The 18,084-nt window shown below is 37.1% G+C and overlaps 1 protein-coding gene across 1 annotated transcript; it reads right to left on the bottom strand.

Annotated features, from left to right (window-relative positions):
* Positions 1–1,771: 1,771 nt before the first annotated feature.
* LOC755291 (conserved oligomeric Golgi complex subunit 4-like) lies at positions 1,772–17,842 on the bottom strand. The gene is made up of 18 exons (XM_030975131.1): positions 17,705–17,842; positions 16,577–16,659; positions 15,834–15,948; positions 13,834–13,884; positions 13,014–13,146; positions 11,910–12,103; positions 10,885–11,041; positions 9,547–9,715; positions 8,954–9,050; positions 7,776–7,937; positions 7,230–7,315; positions 6,832–7,048; positions 6,055–6,228; positions 4,940–5,116; positions 3,899–4,000; positions 3,246–3,374; positions 2,674–2,765; positions 1,772–1,835 (listed from the first exon to the last, which is right to left on the bottom strand). The coding sequence occupies exons 1-18, from the start codon at positions 17,804–17,806 to the stop codon at positions 1,793–1,795; spliced, it is 2,283 nt and encodes a 760-aa protein (XP_030830991.1). The 5' UTR covers positions 17,807–17,842; the 3' UTR covers positions 1,772–1,792.
* Positions 17,843–18,084: the final 242 nt, after the last annotated feature.

Consider the following 18,084-nt stretch of genomic DNA (forward strand, 5'->3'; position numbering starts at 1 on the left):
TGAACTCTTTCAATAAAAATATGAATTCTATGCTGGGTTAAAGTTTGGACCATGGTATGTTAAAAGTAAATAAACTTGGAAAGAGGTTCATGTTTTCACGAGTAAAATATGGGCCGTATAGTTATTAACAAATATGTATTCGTAAATTTATTTGGGTATGAGAATTATATTCATAACACACAAATTTTATTTTATTTGGAGCTATATTGGAATAAATGGAAATATATTAAAAATCTATGCATTTAAAGCAGGATATATTTTATTTTGTGTACGTCTCTCTCCCTCACTTTCTCTCTTTCTCCTTCTTTCTCTCCCTCTCATCTTCCCCTTTCTCTCCGTGTCATAAGAGGTTAATATTCCACCCTTTCCATGGCCTCCCTGTATAATAAAGGGATGCCAATTCGAATTAATCAGAGGGCATGAAAATCACCTAGAATGAGCTAGCTTGTACACAAAAGCCTAAACTACAGCCTGAAAATAACTCACCAGGGCAGGAATTCAGGCTATTGCCTGAAAACTGGCATCCCTGATAATAATGATACACACAACTCAAAATTTCTTTCATAAACTTGTTATCATTCATCAGTTCTGTTTAATTACATATGTACAAAAGAAATACCATATATACATAAAAATTTACAATCATAGGCAATAGACAGAATTCTTGATTTGCTGATTGGAGTGAATTTAGATGCAAAATGTAATGACCGGTACATGGTAGAGGAATGTCATATTATCCATCCAATTGAATGCATGATCAACAGTTTAGAATGAAAGTAAAAAGCCAGTTTATTTTTAAATACATTATCAAATGGATCTCAAGTTTAGCTCTTAACAACATTATTTCCTTGGCCAAGGCCTTATAAAATACACATATCTGTATTTATCACTCTCACATAAATCCATGTTTATTCATGGAACATATCTAAACCTACTAAATCTGATGTCTTTTTCAACATGTGAGAGCATCAATGTGTATTTTTAAACAATATGTCAAGTTTATGCCACACCTCCCAGGGGTCACTGATTCCATTGGCCAGGTACACTACTAGTTACACAAGTTCTTTACTACAGACCTGGTGAAGACAGAAATGACCATTATACGCAGGTGGCCTCTCTATACAGGTTGCCACTGTAGTAAGTTTGATTGTACATGTATGCATGTTAGCAGTGATCAAGAGATATGGTAGATTTACAATCCGCAACGCCATCCAGCGACGCCAGTGTTGGGTCGATTTCATGTGATGTATTATGGGAAAAAGTCAACAAAAATATCAGCTGTACCCTTGTTATATACCTTAGGAGATAAGGAGATTTAATCAACATTTTGGGTGGAGAAGGTTTGAATAGGTTACCATAACCAAGGTAAAATTTTGCACCGATTCCAAAAATATTATTCTAATTGACCCTACTAACAACGTTTTGATCACTTTGGCCCTGCGGGGGTGCTGTTTATTCTAATTTCACCCTATTGCTTTGCAGCACTGTCTCCTGTTATCCGGTGTTGGATTTTAGCCACCTGAAATGTCATATTTTGATCCATGATTGTTTGAAGTATTTGTGATCATGTTCCACCGATCAGACAAGCACATCCCTTGAAGTTTCAGAGGTTCAAACCGATATCATTCTCATTTAGGCACTACCACAATTCAACATATTGAGGATTCTTCTCACAGAATAGCATAATGTATGCCAATCAGCGATCAATGGCTAGCAATCCTGTGCTGTTAAGAGTCTTGCCTTCTCTGGTGGACAAACTCTCATCTCTTAAAGTACGATGACATCTCACTCATCACAGTTTTAACCTTTTGATGTCTTCTGATCGGAAGTCTAACCTGAAGATTAGAAAATGAAAACAAGCAATATATATTTTGTGATAAAAGTTTGATGTCACATACTTCTTTTTCGATGGGATCTGCCAATATACTCTGCAATGTACATACAGTTATCAGAACATCTACGCAAGTAATGAATGGTGCTGTGGAAGGAGCAACAAAAAATAAAAGTGACAAAGCTTCATGCACAAACTAAGACTTAAGTTCCACTGTCATGTTTACTTTAACGACTGTTGCTTTATAATAATAATAATAATGATAATAATTAAACATTTTAATATAGCGCATAACACATAGGCAAAATTGCACGTCTCTATGCACTTTATGAAAAAAGCAAAGCACTGGGTTCATAATTTTGATTATTTATGAAGTGGTGAAGAGATTTTAGAAGATCCTATACTTTTCAGTTGTTCAGGCAACTTTTTCCACAAAAAAGTGGCTGCATATGAAAAAGACCTTTCCCGTATGACTTTGTCATGGTTTGTGAAACACAACGCAGAGACTTGGAACTGGAACATGGCATTCTATCTATTTTAAGATACATCCACATCCAAATAGGCATTGTTGTCAAGCACACGACTCTGATTAAAACTATGTACTACATCTAGCTTTGCCAATGCATATAATGGGATAGCATTCACAACCTTCCAATGAAGAAATTGTAATAATGTTACACAATCAAATGTATGCGCACAGAACAAAATAGTCCATACAACTTGACACAAAATCATACATCATAATTTTGAAACTGCAAGAAATAATATCAGATGCACTTCAAACTTTACTAAAATCACAGGATGGGGGAAGGTAGGGGTGAGAGTCATTATAACAAACTGACCTTAGTGAAAGCACTTGTCTGACCTCTGCAGGGGTCAACCTCCAGGTCAAAGGTCCCGAGTTTGATCCCCAGTAATCCAGAATCTCAGTAACCTACAGAAACAAAGATGTCATACTTCAATTTCAAAGAATATAACATGGTAAAAACAGTTAATTGCAACAGATTTCTTTTTAGAAACAGGAACTGATTCACAGCTTAACATTAATTTCTTCAACAATTGCATCCATGCATTCCTTTTCTGTACCTTGAAAAATACTGAAAGCAGATATCTTAAAATGGCTCAAAGTTCCTTCCTAATCTACTGTTTCTCTTTTTTTTTTAAAGAAGGCCTTACTGTAAAAAGAAACACATCAAACGATTTCAAAGTGCTCTCTAAAATTGCAGTAACTATGTACAATTTAGATATCATACTACAGCAGATAGAAAGCATATAGACTGACAAATAACCACATATCTTAAAATCAATTTTAACATAATCTGACCTTGCCTATCTTTTCTTTTGTAGGGTATTCACAAGCTATAATAATTGGGATAACGGATGATAAAGGAAAGACTTAGCAAGCATTTCTTACCCTATCTAGATTCAAGATGGTAGCCATCTGTGTAAGTCTTGCAAACTTGTCACGTATCGTCCACTGGGTGACCGTGGTCAGGTAGCCAACGAGTGACCGCAGCTCCTTGTCAAACTGGAGACCACCAAGCTGTACGAGGTAGAGAAACAGAGTTGGTCAAACGGCCGGGAGAGAGAGAGAGAGAGAGAGAGCTGTAAAATTGCTTTGTGAGGAGGTACTAGAACTTTAAACATTAGAATACAGAGGATTGCTATGCTTTCTTTCCACACAAACATCGGGGAAATATATAAAGGTGTCTGTATTCATTTGCGCAGCTCTCCTAAACAGTTGTATCTTGAAATGCTATTTCAATTACTAATGCTCTTGCTTGAAAAATACATGATGAAAATAAATCGCTGGGATTGTAAATGTCTCATAAAATGTTGGGTATAAACAAGGATAACACAGGACTGCCAGTTGACATCTGCCATGCAGCTAATACCTCGGTCGCCTCAACGATACCGACACCACACCAACTTCAAACCGAACAGAAAATTATAGTACCACTAATGGCCCAAAATCAGTCGGCCTTGTGTCCGTTTGGCGTTAGTCTGGTGATGTGACCAAGGTATAATGAGGGATACATATGGAAGGTAAGTGGCTATAATACTTACCCTGTTAAAGACCGATTTGAGAACCGCTTTCTCCAATTGCACTGTGACTTCACTTGTCAGGAGGCTGACCAAGGCATCATAGTTACTGGATGTCAGTAGCTCCTGGAAAGCAAAGGACAGGACAGGAATAGAAAAATTATGACCCCTTCAAAGTTTGATCAAAGTCTTTGAACGATGAAACTGTGATAAATTTAGTGACATACAGTAAGATACATGAATATGAACTATACTTGACGATGACTTTATTTAGTTCATATTCAAGCAATAAAAAGTTCTAGCACCGTTAAAACAAACACTCATGAAATGTCTAATGTAAATGTAAATCTGTACAAGTAGTTCACAATTTCATGACTGTGAAAGATCTTTCAAGTCTGTTTTTCTGGATCTAATGATCCTTTAACAATATTGCAACAAAAAATTGCAACAAATCAACTAGAGCAATTTCAATACTCAATATATCGCCTGAAGAAATCAAATTCAGATAATGAGTTATGTCGTTGTCAAGTTCCCACATTTCAAAAGATGATGGACAATTCTATTTAGAATCACCTTAGGTTGATTTCTTACAAGTCTTTACAAAAATGTCTTTAGAAAAGAAATGAAAATATACTTCCAACCTCCACTGAGTGACCAGTGTACCATTTGCAGATAAAAGATGTAAACTGATTTAAGAGTAGACTAGACAAATACTGATCTAAAAACCATGATCTTTTTTATGGACCTGTATAAGCTGTATAAGCTGATATTGCAAGTTTGCACACATTTTTGTCCTTTCCCACTTAGTTAATTTGAAATAACAAGGATAATGTATAACCACTGAAGAAGACATCTACGATTGATAAACAGGCATAGTCCTGTAGCATCGCTGGATTAAAGTCAAGTCAAGTCAAGTCAAGGAAATGCCTCATACAGAATGATTACACAAAAATGTAAATATAAATATCAGAAATAAATGAAAAAAATTGAAAAAAATAAATAAATAAAAAATAAATAAATAAATAAATAAATAAATTTAAAAAAATAAATAAATAAATGACTTACTTTGAATTCATTGAGTAGCTGTTCAAGGTTCATGATGAGTTCCTGTACGAACGGATCGTTTGCCTCGTAATTAGAGAACTCCTCCTCGCTGATGTTATGACTCGTCGAGAGGAAGACGTCCACCATGGGTTTGATTCGTGGTTTGATGGCACTGGTATTGAGTTGACTTAAACCATACTATGATGATGAGAAGACAGAATGAAAGTAAATGAATTTGTAGGCAAAGTATTTTCCAATTGTACCATGAAATTTGACCTCTTATATATGACCTATTCTATAATACAATCCACTAATTATTTTCCAAAACAGATACCATCTGCAGATAGCCAAAAGGGTGTTACCTGTGAGTAAAAGGATGTTAAGTTACTGCACTTCTGGCTCTTAGCAGATGGTATAGGAAGTTTTTTTTTGTTGTCATTGTTACTAGTATATACTAAGTTTAAACTCTCCAAAATCATCCAAAATCATCACCTTTCACAATATCACTATCTTTAGAACATTAAACTATCATGATAAAAAAGCAGAATGAAATAAAGACAATTTCATAATTTTTGTTTTGCAATATTCTTCTAAACCCTCTATAATTTGTTCAGAAAAAGATGCATATTACTTTTACAAATAATGTCAAAGATGACAATGCAATTTGTGACCAAAAGCTAGCAGGGATATGTAAAATGTTAGCCGTAGCTTAAAGATTAACTTAACGATAAAGTTCTGGTAAATATAGAAAATAAATTCTCACAGAATCCAACAAAACTCACACTGAATGTTCAAGATTACAAATAATTGGCATGTACAAAACAATTTTGTTAGAAATGTATAGTGGCTAAGTAATGAGCATAGAAAGAAAAGGATATCCGGGTAAGTAGGACAGACACCATGTGCCTAAAAAAAAGTCACTGTGTGCAAGTGGGAGTTAAGGTTTTTTCAATCAAAGATGATGCCCAGTCAGTTCTTGTGCACTGATTTCTTTTCACTTCACTGGTTCAAACCACCAATCTACTGCAGGAAAAACAATCCAGAATTTTCTTTTGAAATATGATTCCCAACTGAATTCAATATGAAACACTCTGCAAAAATGTTTATGTTTCAATATGTACCCCATACTCACTCACCTCAAGAACATCTTTGAATTTGTGCGTATGTGTTGTGAGTTCATTCAGACACATGTCTAGCTTGTCTTTACTCATGCCACCATTCTGACTGACTAGACTCGCACACTCCTCCACCAGGCTCTTCTTCAGGGTCTGCGTGTACTCGATGCTCACTTCTACATTGTTCAAGGTGGTCTGGAGGGGAAATGAATGAAGAAAAGACTAATCTAGAGTCTACATGTTCTGCAATTGAGAGAGTGCACTATAGTTATAAAAAAGTGATATTTAGCTCTCATTGTATGTAACAGATAGAGAAACTAAAAATTCATGTTCTGTTATAAACAAGGATTAGTTCTGAATACTGTGTTGATTATGTCAGCAATCGCATTTGTTGATAAGCAATACCAGGAAAAGGACAACTGCTGTGGAAATCCCTGGTGGTATACAGAAAGCCATGTTTAAACATATGCATGCGTAGTTATGAGAATTTTATGCAAATTTAGTTTTCTTTAAATAGAATACAGAATTTACATTCATACAAAGATTTGAAAGGTGAATCTGCACTGCTATTCTCTCTTACATACATACTCTCACAGCAAAATATAAATAACCTACAATGTCCATTCTACATATTCTTCACTTTTTAATGTAGATCACAGGTATCTATGTTATGTTTTGCTTTACTTTGCAAGGTGCATGAATTGAAATGAATCAAGTTCACTCCAATCTAATTCAATTCAATGCAATTCATTCCTGAATTTGATGCAATACAAAATTATAAGCCTCTCTCTTCCTCACCAGAAATTCTAGTTTTGCAGCATTTGTGTCTGAAGCTGAAGTAGGAAGCCGGCCCTGCTGTAACATGCTGTAGGCCTGACTTACGTCAAACGACCCTGATGGGAAGCCCGCCCTCAACTTGCCATATAAGACATCCCGGTAGTCGCTCTCTAGTAGCGTACTGGTGTGGTTTAACATTGCACATGCACAGTCGACACTCCCGCTGGATACAGCTCTCCTGATACGAGTCAAACAAATAGAGATGGATGAATAGGCAAGTACTTGTAGAAAAGGGGAGACAAATGACAGCAACGGGGAGGGAGGGAGGGAGGGAGGGAGGGAGGGAGGGATCGAGGGAGTGAGGAAGGGCGGGGAGAGAGAGAGAGAGAGAGAGAAACATCACATCAATAGAAACTCACCTTGTACACTTCTTGAGAATAAAGAAGATATCATCCACCATGCTAGATGTATGTGAGCCAGGCTCTATGATGTCCATACTCACTGCCTGTGAATGAAGACAAATTAAAAGGACCATTTCATACATATTGTATCTAGGCTGAAAATAATAATAATAATAATAATACACAACATTATTAGGCGCTTAATACGGTTGTTTCTAAGCGCACCATTGTCTATCTACAAATTACTAACAAAAAATGATAATGAATTTATAACAAAAAATACCAGAAAGCACATGACATTCATAGCACAAGTTGACTGGGGTGATGCAACATTCGCTATGGACTTTAGTTTGTTAAAGGTAAATGGTTTTGTATTAGGAAACAATTGGTTCTAAGGTACATTGAGTTCAGTTTTGGTATAGAATTAGGTAAAATGATTAGGTAAAATACATAATGACCGGAGAGCAATTTTCTTCCCAGAATATGTTTATGTTATAAGTATAATACTACAACTTGTTTCCAGAACTCAAAGTTAGCTTACTGAAAAAAACCTCTAACTCTTACCTTCATGACTGTCTCTCTCATGAAGTACTCCTCCATGACGATGTAATTACCAATGATCTCCTGCATCCGTCTACTGAGGGCGCAATCACGTAGCATGCGGTCCAGGCTAGACAGTCTCTCTTCCTTGGCAGGGCCATCTTCATCACACACCTCTATGTCACTCTACAAACCAAAGGAAGATGGATAGGTATGACGGCGACTGCACTAGACCTTTAAAGCCTGTCTGCACTAATTTGGCCAGAAGGAATTAGACCTCCCTGCATGGCCACTGACAGATGGTTATCTCATCAAATCAGCTCTCAATTAACATAAGAAAAAGAGGATCATGGGGACAAACGGGCACCGCTTAGGCATTGTTTGCTATATAGAGGGCGCAAGTAGCTACGAGTAGTACAGTAGGGCTTTAAATGTATTTGGGTGCGAAAGAAGCAACCTATGAGTAATAAATAACCTTTCGTCTCCAAATTTGCTTAGACCAGCTCTGCATCATCATATGCACTTCTATCACTGCGGGTAGTGCATACACTCACCAAGTTGATGGTCATATGAATTGAAACACATCTCCTGTTCCAACGTTCGGCTTCCTGGGAGAAGTTTAAATTGTTGTTAAGAATTTTTTGCTTGCTTGCACTAAGTAGATACAGACCATGTGCTCGATCTTGTAATTGAAAACAAGTCAAAAAAAATCTTAGAACCAGCGGGATTTCAGCTTGCCAGGCAGCGACTCTACCACCAGGGTCATCACTGGTCCATGGCACAGTCATGATGAACTGGAAACAAATACATCAGCTCTCCGGACTCATTCTGACTAATTATACACCTCCTCTTTCATATGTGATTCCCTATTAAGGTTTAGACTATATACTGGTGTGCCATGATGATCCATTTCAAGACAGTCACTTTTGCTTCTCTAAAAGTTATGACCACTTCGGGTCCAGAATTAAAGGTTACCAAAACAGAACTGAAATACAGCCACTGACAAGGGGGTCAATAATGGACATATGTGACACAAATATTAATATTAGCACTGTATGCTTATTTGTATTCTCTTGAACTGGTCAAAAAGATTGTTTTACAGCTGATATAGCTTTCCATGTGATAGGCCGTAAAATCCATACCTCCACTAATATACAGGTCTTCTACAAGGGCCTATATCATCAAAGAAAAGAGGGACTCACTGTAACTCTCCTCCTTATGAATCTGAGGTAGAGTTCCGTCCTTGTATTCAGTAGGGTACACTCTGCAAGCAACACATCTAGATCTCTGGGATCCAACCTGAGTCAAACAAGAAGTTTAAGAATATATTCATACATTTAATGTGAGTAATAATAATGATTAATTTATTATGACAAAATTTGTGTTCAAGATGTGAGTAGAGAGAAACAACATAATTTTATTGAGTACCAAATTTCTTTAAATTTGTTTAGTAATATTTTTCTTTTTAGTAAGTAAGTAATTCTAGTAAGTTACATCAAATCCTTCTTCAATACCATGAAGTAATATTTGACTTTATTTCAGTAGCATATTTGATGAAAAACTGAACAAAATCATGAGTAGTATAAATGGAAAGTCACTAACAATGTTGTTGGAAGATTCGCTTATTTCAGAATTACTTAACAAATAATTTGAGCTATGGTCTATAAACTGAAAAAGAAATTGAATCAAGCATAATTAGTATAACAAATTTATATTGGTTTACACCTGGAATAACCATAACATTTGAGACTAACATGCCCTTACTGTTGAGAAACCAGTAGGAGCCTATACTCACTTATCATGGACATTAGAGGACTTGTATGTCGTCCTGGTCAAGCTTAGCTGTACTTGTTGTGACTTCCTACTGAAATCTCTCTGTTCTACAAACTTATCGATGATCTTCTGTGCCTGCCTGTCACATTCCTTCTGAAGAGATTCTATCAAGGTTAATAGTTTGCCGGGACCTATTACAAAAAAAAGCAGGAAACAACAATTAGGTAATTTTTTTTTTTTTTGAATATCTAATTTTTCACACTCTCTCATTCTCTTTCTTGTTCTTTCTTTCCCTTTCTCTTGGCCTAAAAAAACATTTAATTTTAACTCTCTCTTTCTCTCCCTTTCTCTTGTCTTTTAAAAACATTTTATTTGAATAATAATAGTAGTGTTTCAGCATAATTGATTTCATAATATCATCTATTGAAAGTCAGAAGGGTGTTAACTCATATGCTTGAAGACAGAGTAAGCGCCCTTCTAGCATTCAATGTGTTTTTCTTTATAAGATATAGCACCTTCTTCAAGCAACATTACATGATAAGGAGGCTCAATGGTGCAGTAGGAAGAGCACTTGCCTTTAAACAGTGAGGTCCTAAGTTCCAACTCTGTCAGTGCCTGAACACTCTTTCATAGTAAGGCAGTAATCATGATTATGCCTATCCCTTGGATGTACATTTAGCAGTAGGTCTCTTGGTTGATTACATACAAGCATACACTTTCTTTCTTTGCAGTGACGATAAACAAGAAACATCATCAACATCACCTACAGCATCAGTGATTAGTGCCAGGTTATACAAGGCTCATAATTAAGAAGTCGACTAGACAGTGGCTTGTTAAAACGGCTACAGGCTAGTTAAGATCACAAATGCATTAGTCCACTTGGTGACACAAACATTCCTATGTATTTCTGAAAATAACATGGTAAAATTGTAGACATTTTTGCTGAATATGGTAGGAACAATCTTTGCAAACTTGTCAGGTTTGCTCATAAAGCCTAAAAAAATTGTAGACATTTTTGCTGAATATGGTAGGAACAATCTTTGCAAACTTGTCAGGTTTGCTCATAAAGCCTAAAAAAAAAATGTTGTATTGCCCTGTAGGTGCCAAAACATGGGTCGGTCAGTCAAAAAAAAATTCTTTTTTTCTCTCCCTCTTTGGGCTGATATTTCTCAGTTGTAAATGCATAAATATTTTTTTTCTCTAAAAAAACGGTTAAAAAAAATTAAAAAATTAAAAGCCGACCATACATTTCAAGATTTTGGGGTTGGTCGCAAAAGGCAATACAACATCTTATTTTTTTAGGCCTAATGGGGAACAAAAATAATGTACGACCCTGAAAATGTATCTTAATCCAACTCACCGTAATATGTTTCCACAAGTGGTTGATGGACTTCAATGATCTTGCCGACATCTTCAAAGAGATTGGTTAGAGCGTCTGCATACAGTACCCCTGCTCTTCTATCAGAGCTATCGACACTGGATGCTATCTCAAGGTGTTCTCGTGCATTACTCACAATCTACGAAAACAAGCAGTAAAGGATGTCTATGAAATACATGATTCCTGAAAAGCCTGCAAAATGAATTGAAGGAAATACTTATTCACCCCCCCCCCCCCTTCTATGAGCAACAACTTTAGATTTCATCAGGAGGCTCCTAGCTACCTCAATGTGCTTTTCTTTTTGTTTTAATCCCACTTTTATGACAGGAAGAAGGAAAGTGCAGAAGGCCCAAAGAACAATCCATTTAAATTCTGCATTTCTAAACTTCATAACTAGTTGAGTATGAAGAGATGATCACACCAGCGAGAGTCATCTCTGATTGATCAGTCATTTCATAAAGCTTCAAATAGATCCCTACCAATGAAATTGTACATGTGGGGGGGGGGGGGGGGGGGGGGGACTATATGGGACTCTGTGGTGTAATCTATGACCGCACTCGCCTATCACAACTTTCTCTCTCAATATGATATGCTAACTTTTCATAGCGCCTGTAATGATAATGCTTGACATCTAGTTAAGTTCAAATGTAACTTTAGTACTAGATACATACTTATCAATATGTGAGACTCGCACGGTAGCATCCATACATCGTTGTGCCTGCATTGTTGTCTATGTGACATATATCACCACAAGGTGGCGCTATTAACTTTAGACTCATGAGATATACATATCATTACCTGAGCCTGTAGGTAAGTTGAGAACTTGGCGAGGCCTTCCTCATGAAGGTTGAGCGAAGGAAAGATCTTGAAGATAGTTCCATACCTATCAGATTGTACATAGGGGAGTACATGGGTCTCCATGATTTAATCTACGACTTCACTCGCCCATGCGTGTGTCACAACTTTCCCTCTCAATACGCTATGCTAACTTTTCATATTACCCTCACCTGAGCCTGTAGGTAAGTTGAGAACTTGGTCAGGCCTTCCTCATGGAGGTTGAGTAAAGGAAAGATCTTGAAGAAGCGCTCCACAGAGGGTCTGTCCGAGGAGCTGATGGCTTGGTCAAGCTTCTTCCTGACCAAGGCCTTGAGGTTATGCTCTGCTTCATGCAGTACCTTGAGGGATGCATCAATGCTGCTTCCTGTGGTAGAGTGAAAAAAGAAGGGAAAGGAGCTTGTTTTGTGTCGTAACCAGAGCCATCTATACACAGAGTTTGGCCAACCCCGTTGAGTCGGACACAATATGGTGACTACTGCTTTGTTGGGCAAGCACAAAACAACAGAATATATGCTATGTTGTGACCCAGTAAAACCAAGTTGGCCAAACTCTGTGTATAGATGGCTCTAGTCGTAACAGTATCAATTTGGGGCTAGTTCTGTTAAACCGTCATAATTCTAAGTTTGTGGATATCCTATAGAAACGCATCTTAATTCTATAACATAAGAATCAATGGAATGTCCAAAGAGAAGCTAGACGTGGCTTGCAAGTTGTGAAGCTTCAAACAGCACTGTTAGAAACCATTGTGTCTTCTTTGACACTCACACTGCATACAAAAAATGTACATACCGGTAAGCTTATTTTTGCAAAACAAATACATGAAAACATTAGGTATACTATCGTTTATCAGTGTCAAACAATGTCTGACAATATCATAGAGTAAAATACATGAATGTGAATTATCATTACGTGGTTATAAAAACAGAATTAAATTTCCTCCAAAATTGAATTACAAAATTACTGGACAACAAACTTGCAGGAGTACTTCTGGAAGTTTGTTGAAGTTGTCTCTTGATAGAGCACCATTCTAAACGACCATTATCCTGCCAATGAATATCAATTTTTACATGTTTAAAAATGGATATTCTGTCACCCAACATGGGGAAACAGTTCCCTGCCTGTGCTTCATCCAAGTGAAATTTAGCTCTAAAAAATTACTACCTATAAAGCATGTCTACAACAGATCATCTTTCTGTAGCACATCAAGGCATAGATGTACACAAATGTAGGCTACTTGATGAAGTTCATGAGAAATGTTTGGGTAAATAGCTTACCTTCCCTGTTCCCTGCATCTTCCAATGCCTGTTTAAGAACCTTCTCATCTAGAGTGAGGTAGCGGTGAATATGACCAGCTGCCTTCTCATAGTCCTCCGATTGTAAGGCAGTCTGAACTCCATCTGTACAAAACTATGATATACACAAAAAAATTATTATTCATCAATTGACTCTATCGACCCCCATCAGGGGTATGAGAGCACAACAGATTTACAATACAATACAGAAAAATATATAAAACAAAGATATAATTATAAAATACATAGACATGATATATACATTTTTATATTTCTAAAACCCAATAAACATGATCTAAAGACTAAGTATACACTGTACAATTTAAAGTTATGAGTCTAAAATATCATGTGGTTTGGTTTGTCTACCACTACAAGACATAGTGCAAAATGAGCCCACCCAGAGAATTTTTCTGATATAATTTTATCATCTCTTTGATGTGTCTTTGGTCACTGTTGATACCATGATTATAAACATGTCTCACTCAACTGAGTCAATCCATACACTAATTCTGCAAGATGTGGGCCCAAAATGAAGGTTATATTCTCATCTAGAGTACATAGGGATTGAAATAGCACAATTTGATAAATGTAAGTATAACTAATGTAACTTGAAATATGTCATAGTTTTTTTCAAATTATACCCTAAACACTTAATACTCATCAAGGGGGAGCATAAACTTAACCTTTTAAACAAAAATGAAACAAGCAGAGAGCAAAATTGACTGAAAAAATGGTAAGATACCACTTCATATTCATCACAATTATAAATTTTATTCTGACCATTTGAACAGAAAGTACTTACCTTTAAGTCTAGGATATCATTGACTCTTTGAATGGCACTTTGCACAAGACTCTGTAGCACAAACAGAAACAAACAGAGAGAGAGAGAGAGGGAGAGAGAGAGGGGGAGAAAGAGAGAGAGAGAGTGTGTGTGTGTGAGAGAGAGAGAGAGAGAGAGAGAGAGAGAGAGAGAGAGAGAGTGTGTGTGTGTGAGAGAGAGAGAGAGAGAGGGAGAGAGGGAGAGAGGAGAATGAGAGAGAGAGGGAGAGAGAGAGAAAGAGAGGGAGAGAGAGAGAGAGAGACGGAGAGGAGGCAAATGTCAATCCTTGTCCAAGTTATCATCTTTATTACTTATCCTTGACCAGTTACTACGCATTTGAATAATAATTCTAAACTTATGATACCAATTACATTACAGTGAATAATCTAATCCACTGAAGACCGTTTCCCATTTTACCATGCACCAACCCCATCTTAAAACCAAATGACTGATATGTGTGTTTGTATGGCAAAAAAAAGATGGTACTCGATATTGTCATATGATTCACTCATAGCAAGAAAAGTGTTTAAATATTTTTCCAAAAGGAGAATTGATACATACGTTTTCATTAATGTCACACATTCTTCATGTTCCATTAAAATATCAAGGCCTAAATTTCCAACTTCAAAAGAATGGTAATGTATTCATTATAAACCTATTTGTTTATTCACTTATTTATCAGCAAATATTTTGAATAGAAATAAAATCACCTCCAGATAAATGGCACAGTAAACAAAAGAAAAACTAAACAAGTAGTGACAGTTTCAATAATAACTAGATGGAACTTCGACTGCGCGCAGTCGAAAATGATGCCTCCGTCATAGAGCAATTTTACAAACCAAAACAGAAGAAATTTTTCAAATTCAAGTTCAATAACAGGTTCTCAGAATATCGTGATTACAAGCAATTTCTCATATACATATTTGACCTGATGACCCTAAAATCTACTCAGTTCATTGGCTCTGCAAGATGTCCTGAGTTAAATAGTAATCCATCTGTCAGTTCTAATGAGAATGCGTTCACAAGTTATTTTTGGATACATAATGAGCCCATGACCTTTGACCTCATGACCCATGAATCTACTCAGTTCATTGGCTCTGCAAGATACATACATGATCAAAATTTGGCAGGAATCCATCAATCTGTTCTAATGAGAATGCGATCACAAGCTATTTTTGCATACATAATGAGCCCTGTTACATTTGACCTTTGACCTCGAGACCCCAAAATCTATTCAGTTCATCGGCTCTGCAAGATACATACATGACCAAAGTTTGGCAGGAATCCATTGATCGGTTCTTGAGATAATGCGATCACGAGCTCTTTTTGCATACCTAATGAGCCCTGTGACCTGTGACCTTTGACCTTGTGACCCCAAAATCTAATCAGTTCATCGGCTCTGCAAGATACATACAAGACCAAAGTTTGGCAGGAATCCATCAATCGGTTCTTCAGATAACGCGATCACGAGCTGTTTTTGCATACATAATGAGCCCTGTGACCTTTGACCTTTGACCTCGTGACCCCAAAATCTAATCAGTTCATCGGCTCTGCAAGTAACATACATGACCAAAGTTTGGCAGGAATCCATCAATCGGTTCTTCAGATAACGCGATCACGAGAACGGGACGTACGGACGTACGGACGGACGGACGGACAACCCGAAAACATAATGCCTCCGGCTACTTCGTAACGGAGGCATAAAAACAATATATTAGACCATTTAAAGCCTATCTCCACTAATTTGGCCAGGAGGGATTAGACCACCCTGAGTGGTTATCTCATCAAATCAGCTCCCAACTAACATAAGAAAAAGGGGACCATAGGACCATGGGGGACCAGCAGGTGCCGCTTAGGCATTGTTGGCTATATAGAGGGCACAACTAGGTACAAGTAGTGCAGTTCCGCATTAAATATGCTTGTTTTAATGTAAAATTCTCTGCTGACCCCACAAGTTGAACTCTGGGAGAGCTGTGACCCACCTTAGCTAAGTCTAGCTGCCTGACTTTACTGCTGACATTCTCTGCTAGCTCCGATGTACTGCCGATCATTCCACTCAGCTTTTTAGCATCCGTTGAGACATGCTGGAGATTGGGACTGTTAGCAAAGAAATAGAGAACAGTCAGTCAAAACTCAAAGACATTGTAGATCATTTTCAGAAATTGAAAGGAATTTGATGACGTTGAGACATGTTGTAGATCGGGACTGTTAGCAAGAAACAGAGAAAACTTAGTCAACCTCGAGATTGTAGATCACTTTCAGAAATTGATAGGAAATCAATGACACGTAATTTTTACTTAAAACATCAAAAGAAGTAACAAGGAATTAGTTCCCTAATAACAACTTCTTCTCAAAAATGTCAAATTTCTCTTTTAATAAGGAAGCATGAATCATGGAAAGATAAATCTAAAAATCCTTCAATACGTCATATTCTTTGGGACATTATCTGTCATTCTATGATTCTGGCAGTTGCAAAGGAATCTGTGATCACTGAGAATAGACACGACAAAGGAGTCATTAACAAACTTCTAAGGCCTCTGTTTACGAAGGGGATATGTATATGAAGATCTAAGTTTGAGTTGGTGTTGAGAGCACCTCTATGAACTTGATTCTGGTTTGAAACCAAGTTGCTTCTTTCATTTGGTTTGTCCACAGATGTTAATTATAGTTAAATACACATTCATCTGTAAAGACCACATAAGTACACACACACACATACACTCACCCCATTCTGTGAAGGGAGTTCATTTTAGCTTCAAGATGGCCATGGTGATCCAGCAACAGATCAATCTCATCTGTAACTGATTGCTGAAAGAGTAAAACAAATGGGGTAATATTACTGGCCACCAACATTTTCTGTTCTACTCAAACATAGAATCTTTGATACTAAATGCATGATCAATTAGATAAAAATGTATGGCTAGAGTGCGTTTGGCTAAACAGCGCCCCTGTCTGCACAGTGTGCATTCGTGTGTCTGTACGATTGGGATACAACAAAACATGCCACGAATGCAAAATTTTAGTCTCTATTATAGGAATATGTTTTCATGCAAAAACAATCGCGTGTGTGAAGTTGCACCGTTATGATCATCGTCAATTCATAATGTGAATTACTTGCATGAATTTAATGAGGATCTGAGATAACAGTCGCTAACTTCACGCACGCGCCCGCACCCCGGCCTACTGTCGGTATGCACTTGTATTGTGCAGCGGTTTGCCATGAAACATATGAGAAACAGAGAAAGTGTATCCTAATGTCTTTGTTTTCAGGAAAAATACTCCAAAAAAGACAAGACACGAAACAGGTAAGAAAGATAACAACTTTTAAATCATGACCACATGTTATTTGAACAATTGTGGAAGATTTAGATGATTTTCGATGTTGTAGTCAGGTATCTCCATGCCTGAGTCACTGTTCCAAGGCAAGTGGTCACAGTTGTGAAGTTGTGAACAAGTGCCAACAAATACCCCCCCCCCCCCAAAAAAAAAAAAAAAAAAAAAAAAACACAACAAACAAAAACAAAAAAAAAACACAAAAACAACAACAAAACAAACAACAACAAAAAACTGTGAATGAGTAGACTAGTTTCCTATTTTTATAATAATCCCATAACCATCAAACTGATGGGGAGACACAATACCTCAGTCAGACTCGACTTAGACAGAGCCAAGGCCGGCAAACAAACAAGTTTTGTAACATAGACGTATTTGCATTGTCCCACTCATTATGATTTATGTTTATCTTCTTGAGACTTGAATTGTTGAAATGAATTGACATGATACTTTTTTAACACATATTTAAAAAACACGTCATCCTACACGAGAGAGGATGAATAACACATGAATATCTCACCTCCTCCTTTGAGAGTTTCACCAAAGCACTTTGGATTTCACTTATTTCTGTCAAATTTTCGACTGCACCTCCAAATCTTTCAGAGGACGTGGCGGCTGCCATCTTGGTTGAATTACAGCGCACGGGCGTATGAGGTACGCGCGCAATCCGTACTCCCCATAGGCCCTCTGACCTCTAGTGGTACTCCCTTATTCTTGAAGCTAAATGAGCTCAGTATATACTCCTTTTTATCTCTCTCTCTCTCTTTTTCTTCAGTTAAAGAGAGAAAAACTTATTATGTTCCTTTCTAATTTTTGTATTGCAAAATGCCCTGCTCTGGGGCCCCAGAGACATACTTTTTGAGGTCACAGGATATGCCACACTTTGATGCCACACCCCCT

The sequence above is a fragment of the Strongylocentrotus purpuratus genome, unplaced genomic scaffold, assembly GCF_000002235.5.
Source record: "Strongylocentrotus purpuratus isolate Spur 01 unplaced genomic scaffold, Spur_5.0 spur5_scaffold_8, whole genome shotgun sequence".
Taxonomy (NCBI): domain Eukaryota; kingdom Metazoa; phylum Echinodermata; class Echinoidea; order Camarodonta; family Strongylocentrotidae; genus Strongylocentrotus; species Strongylocentrotus purpuratus.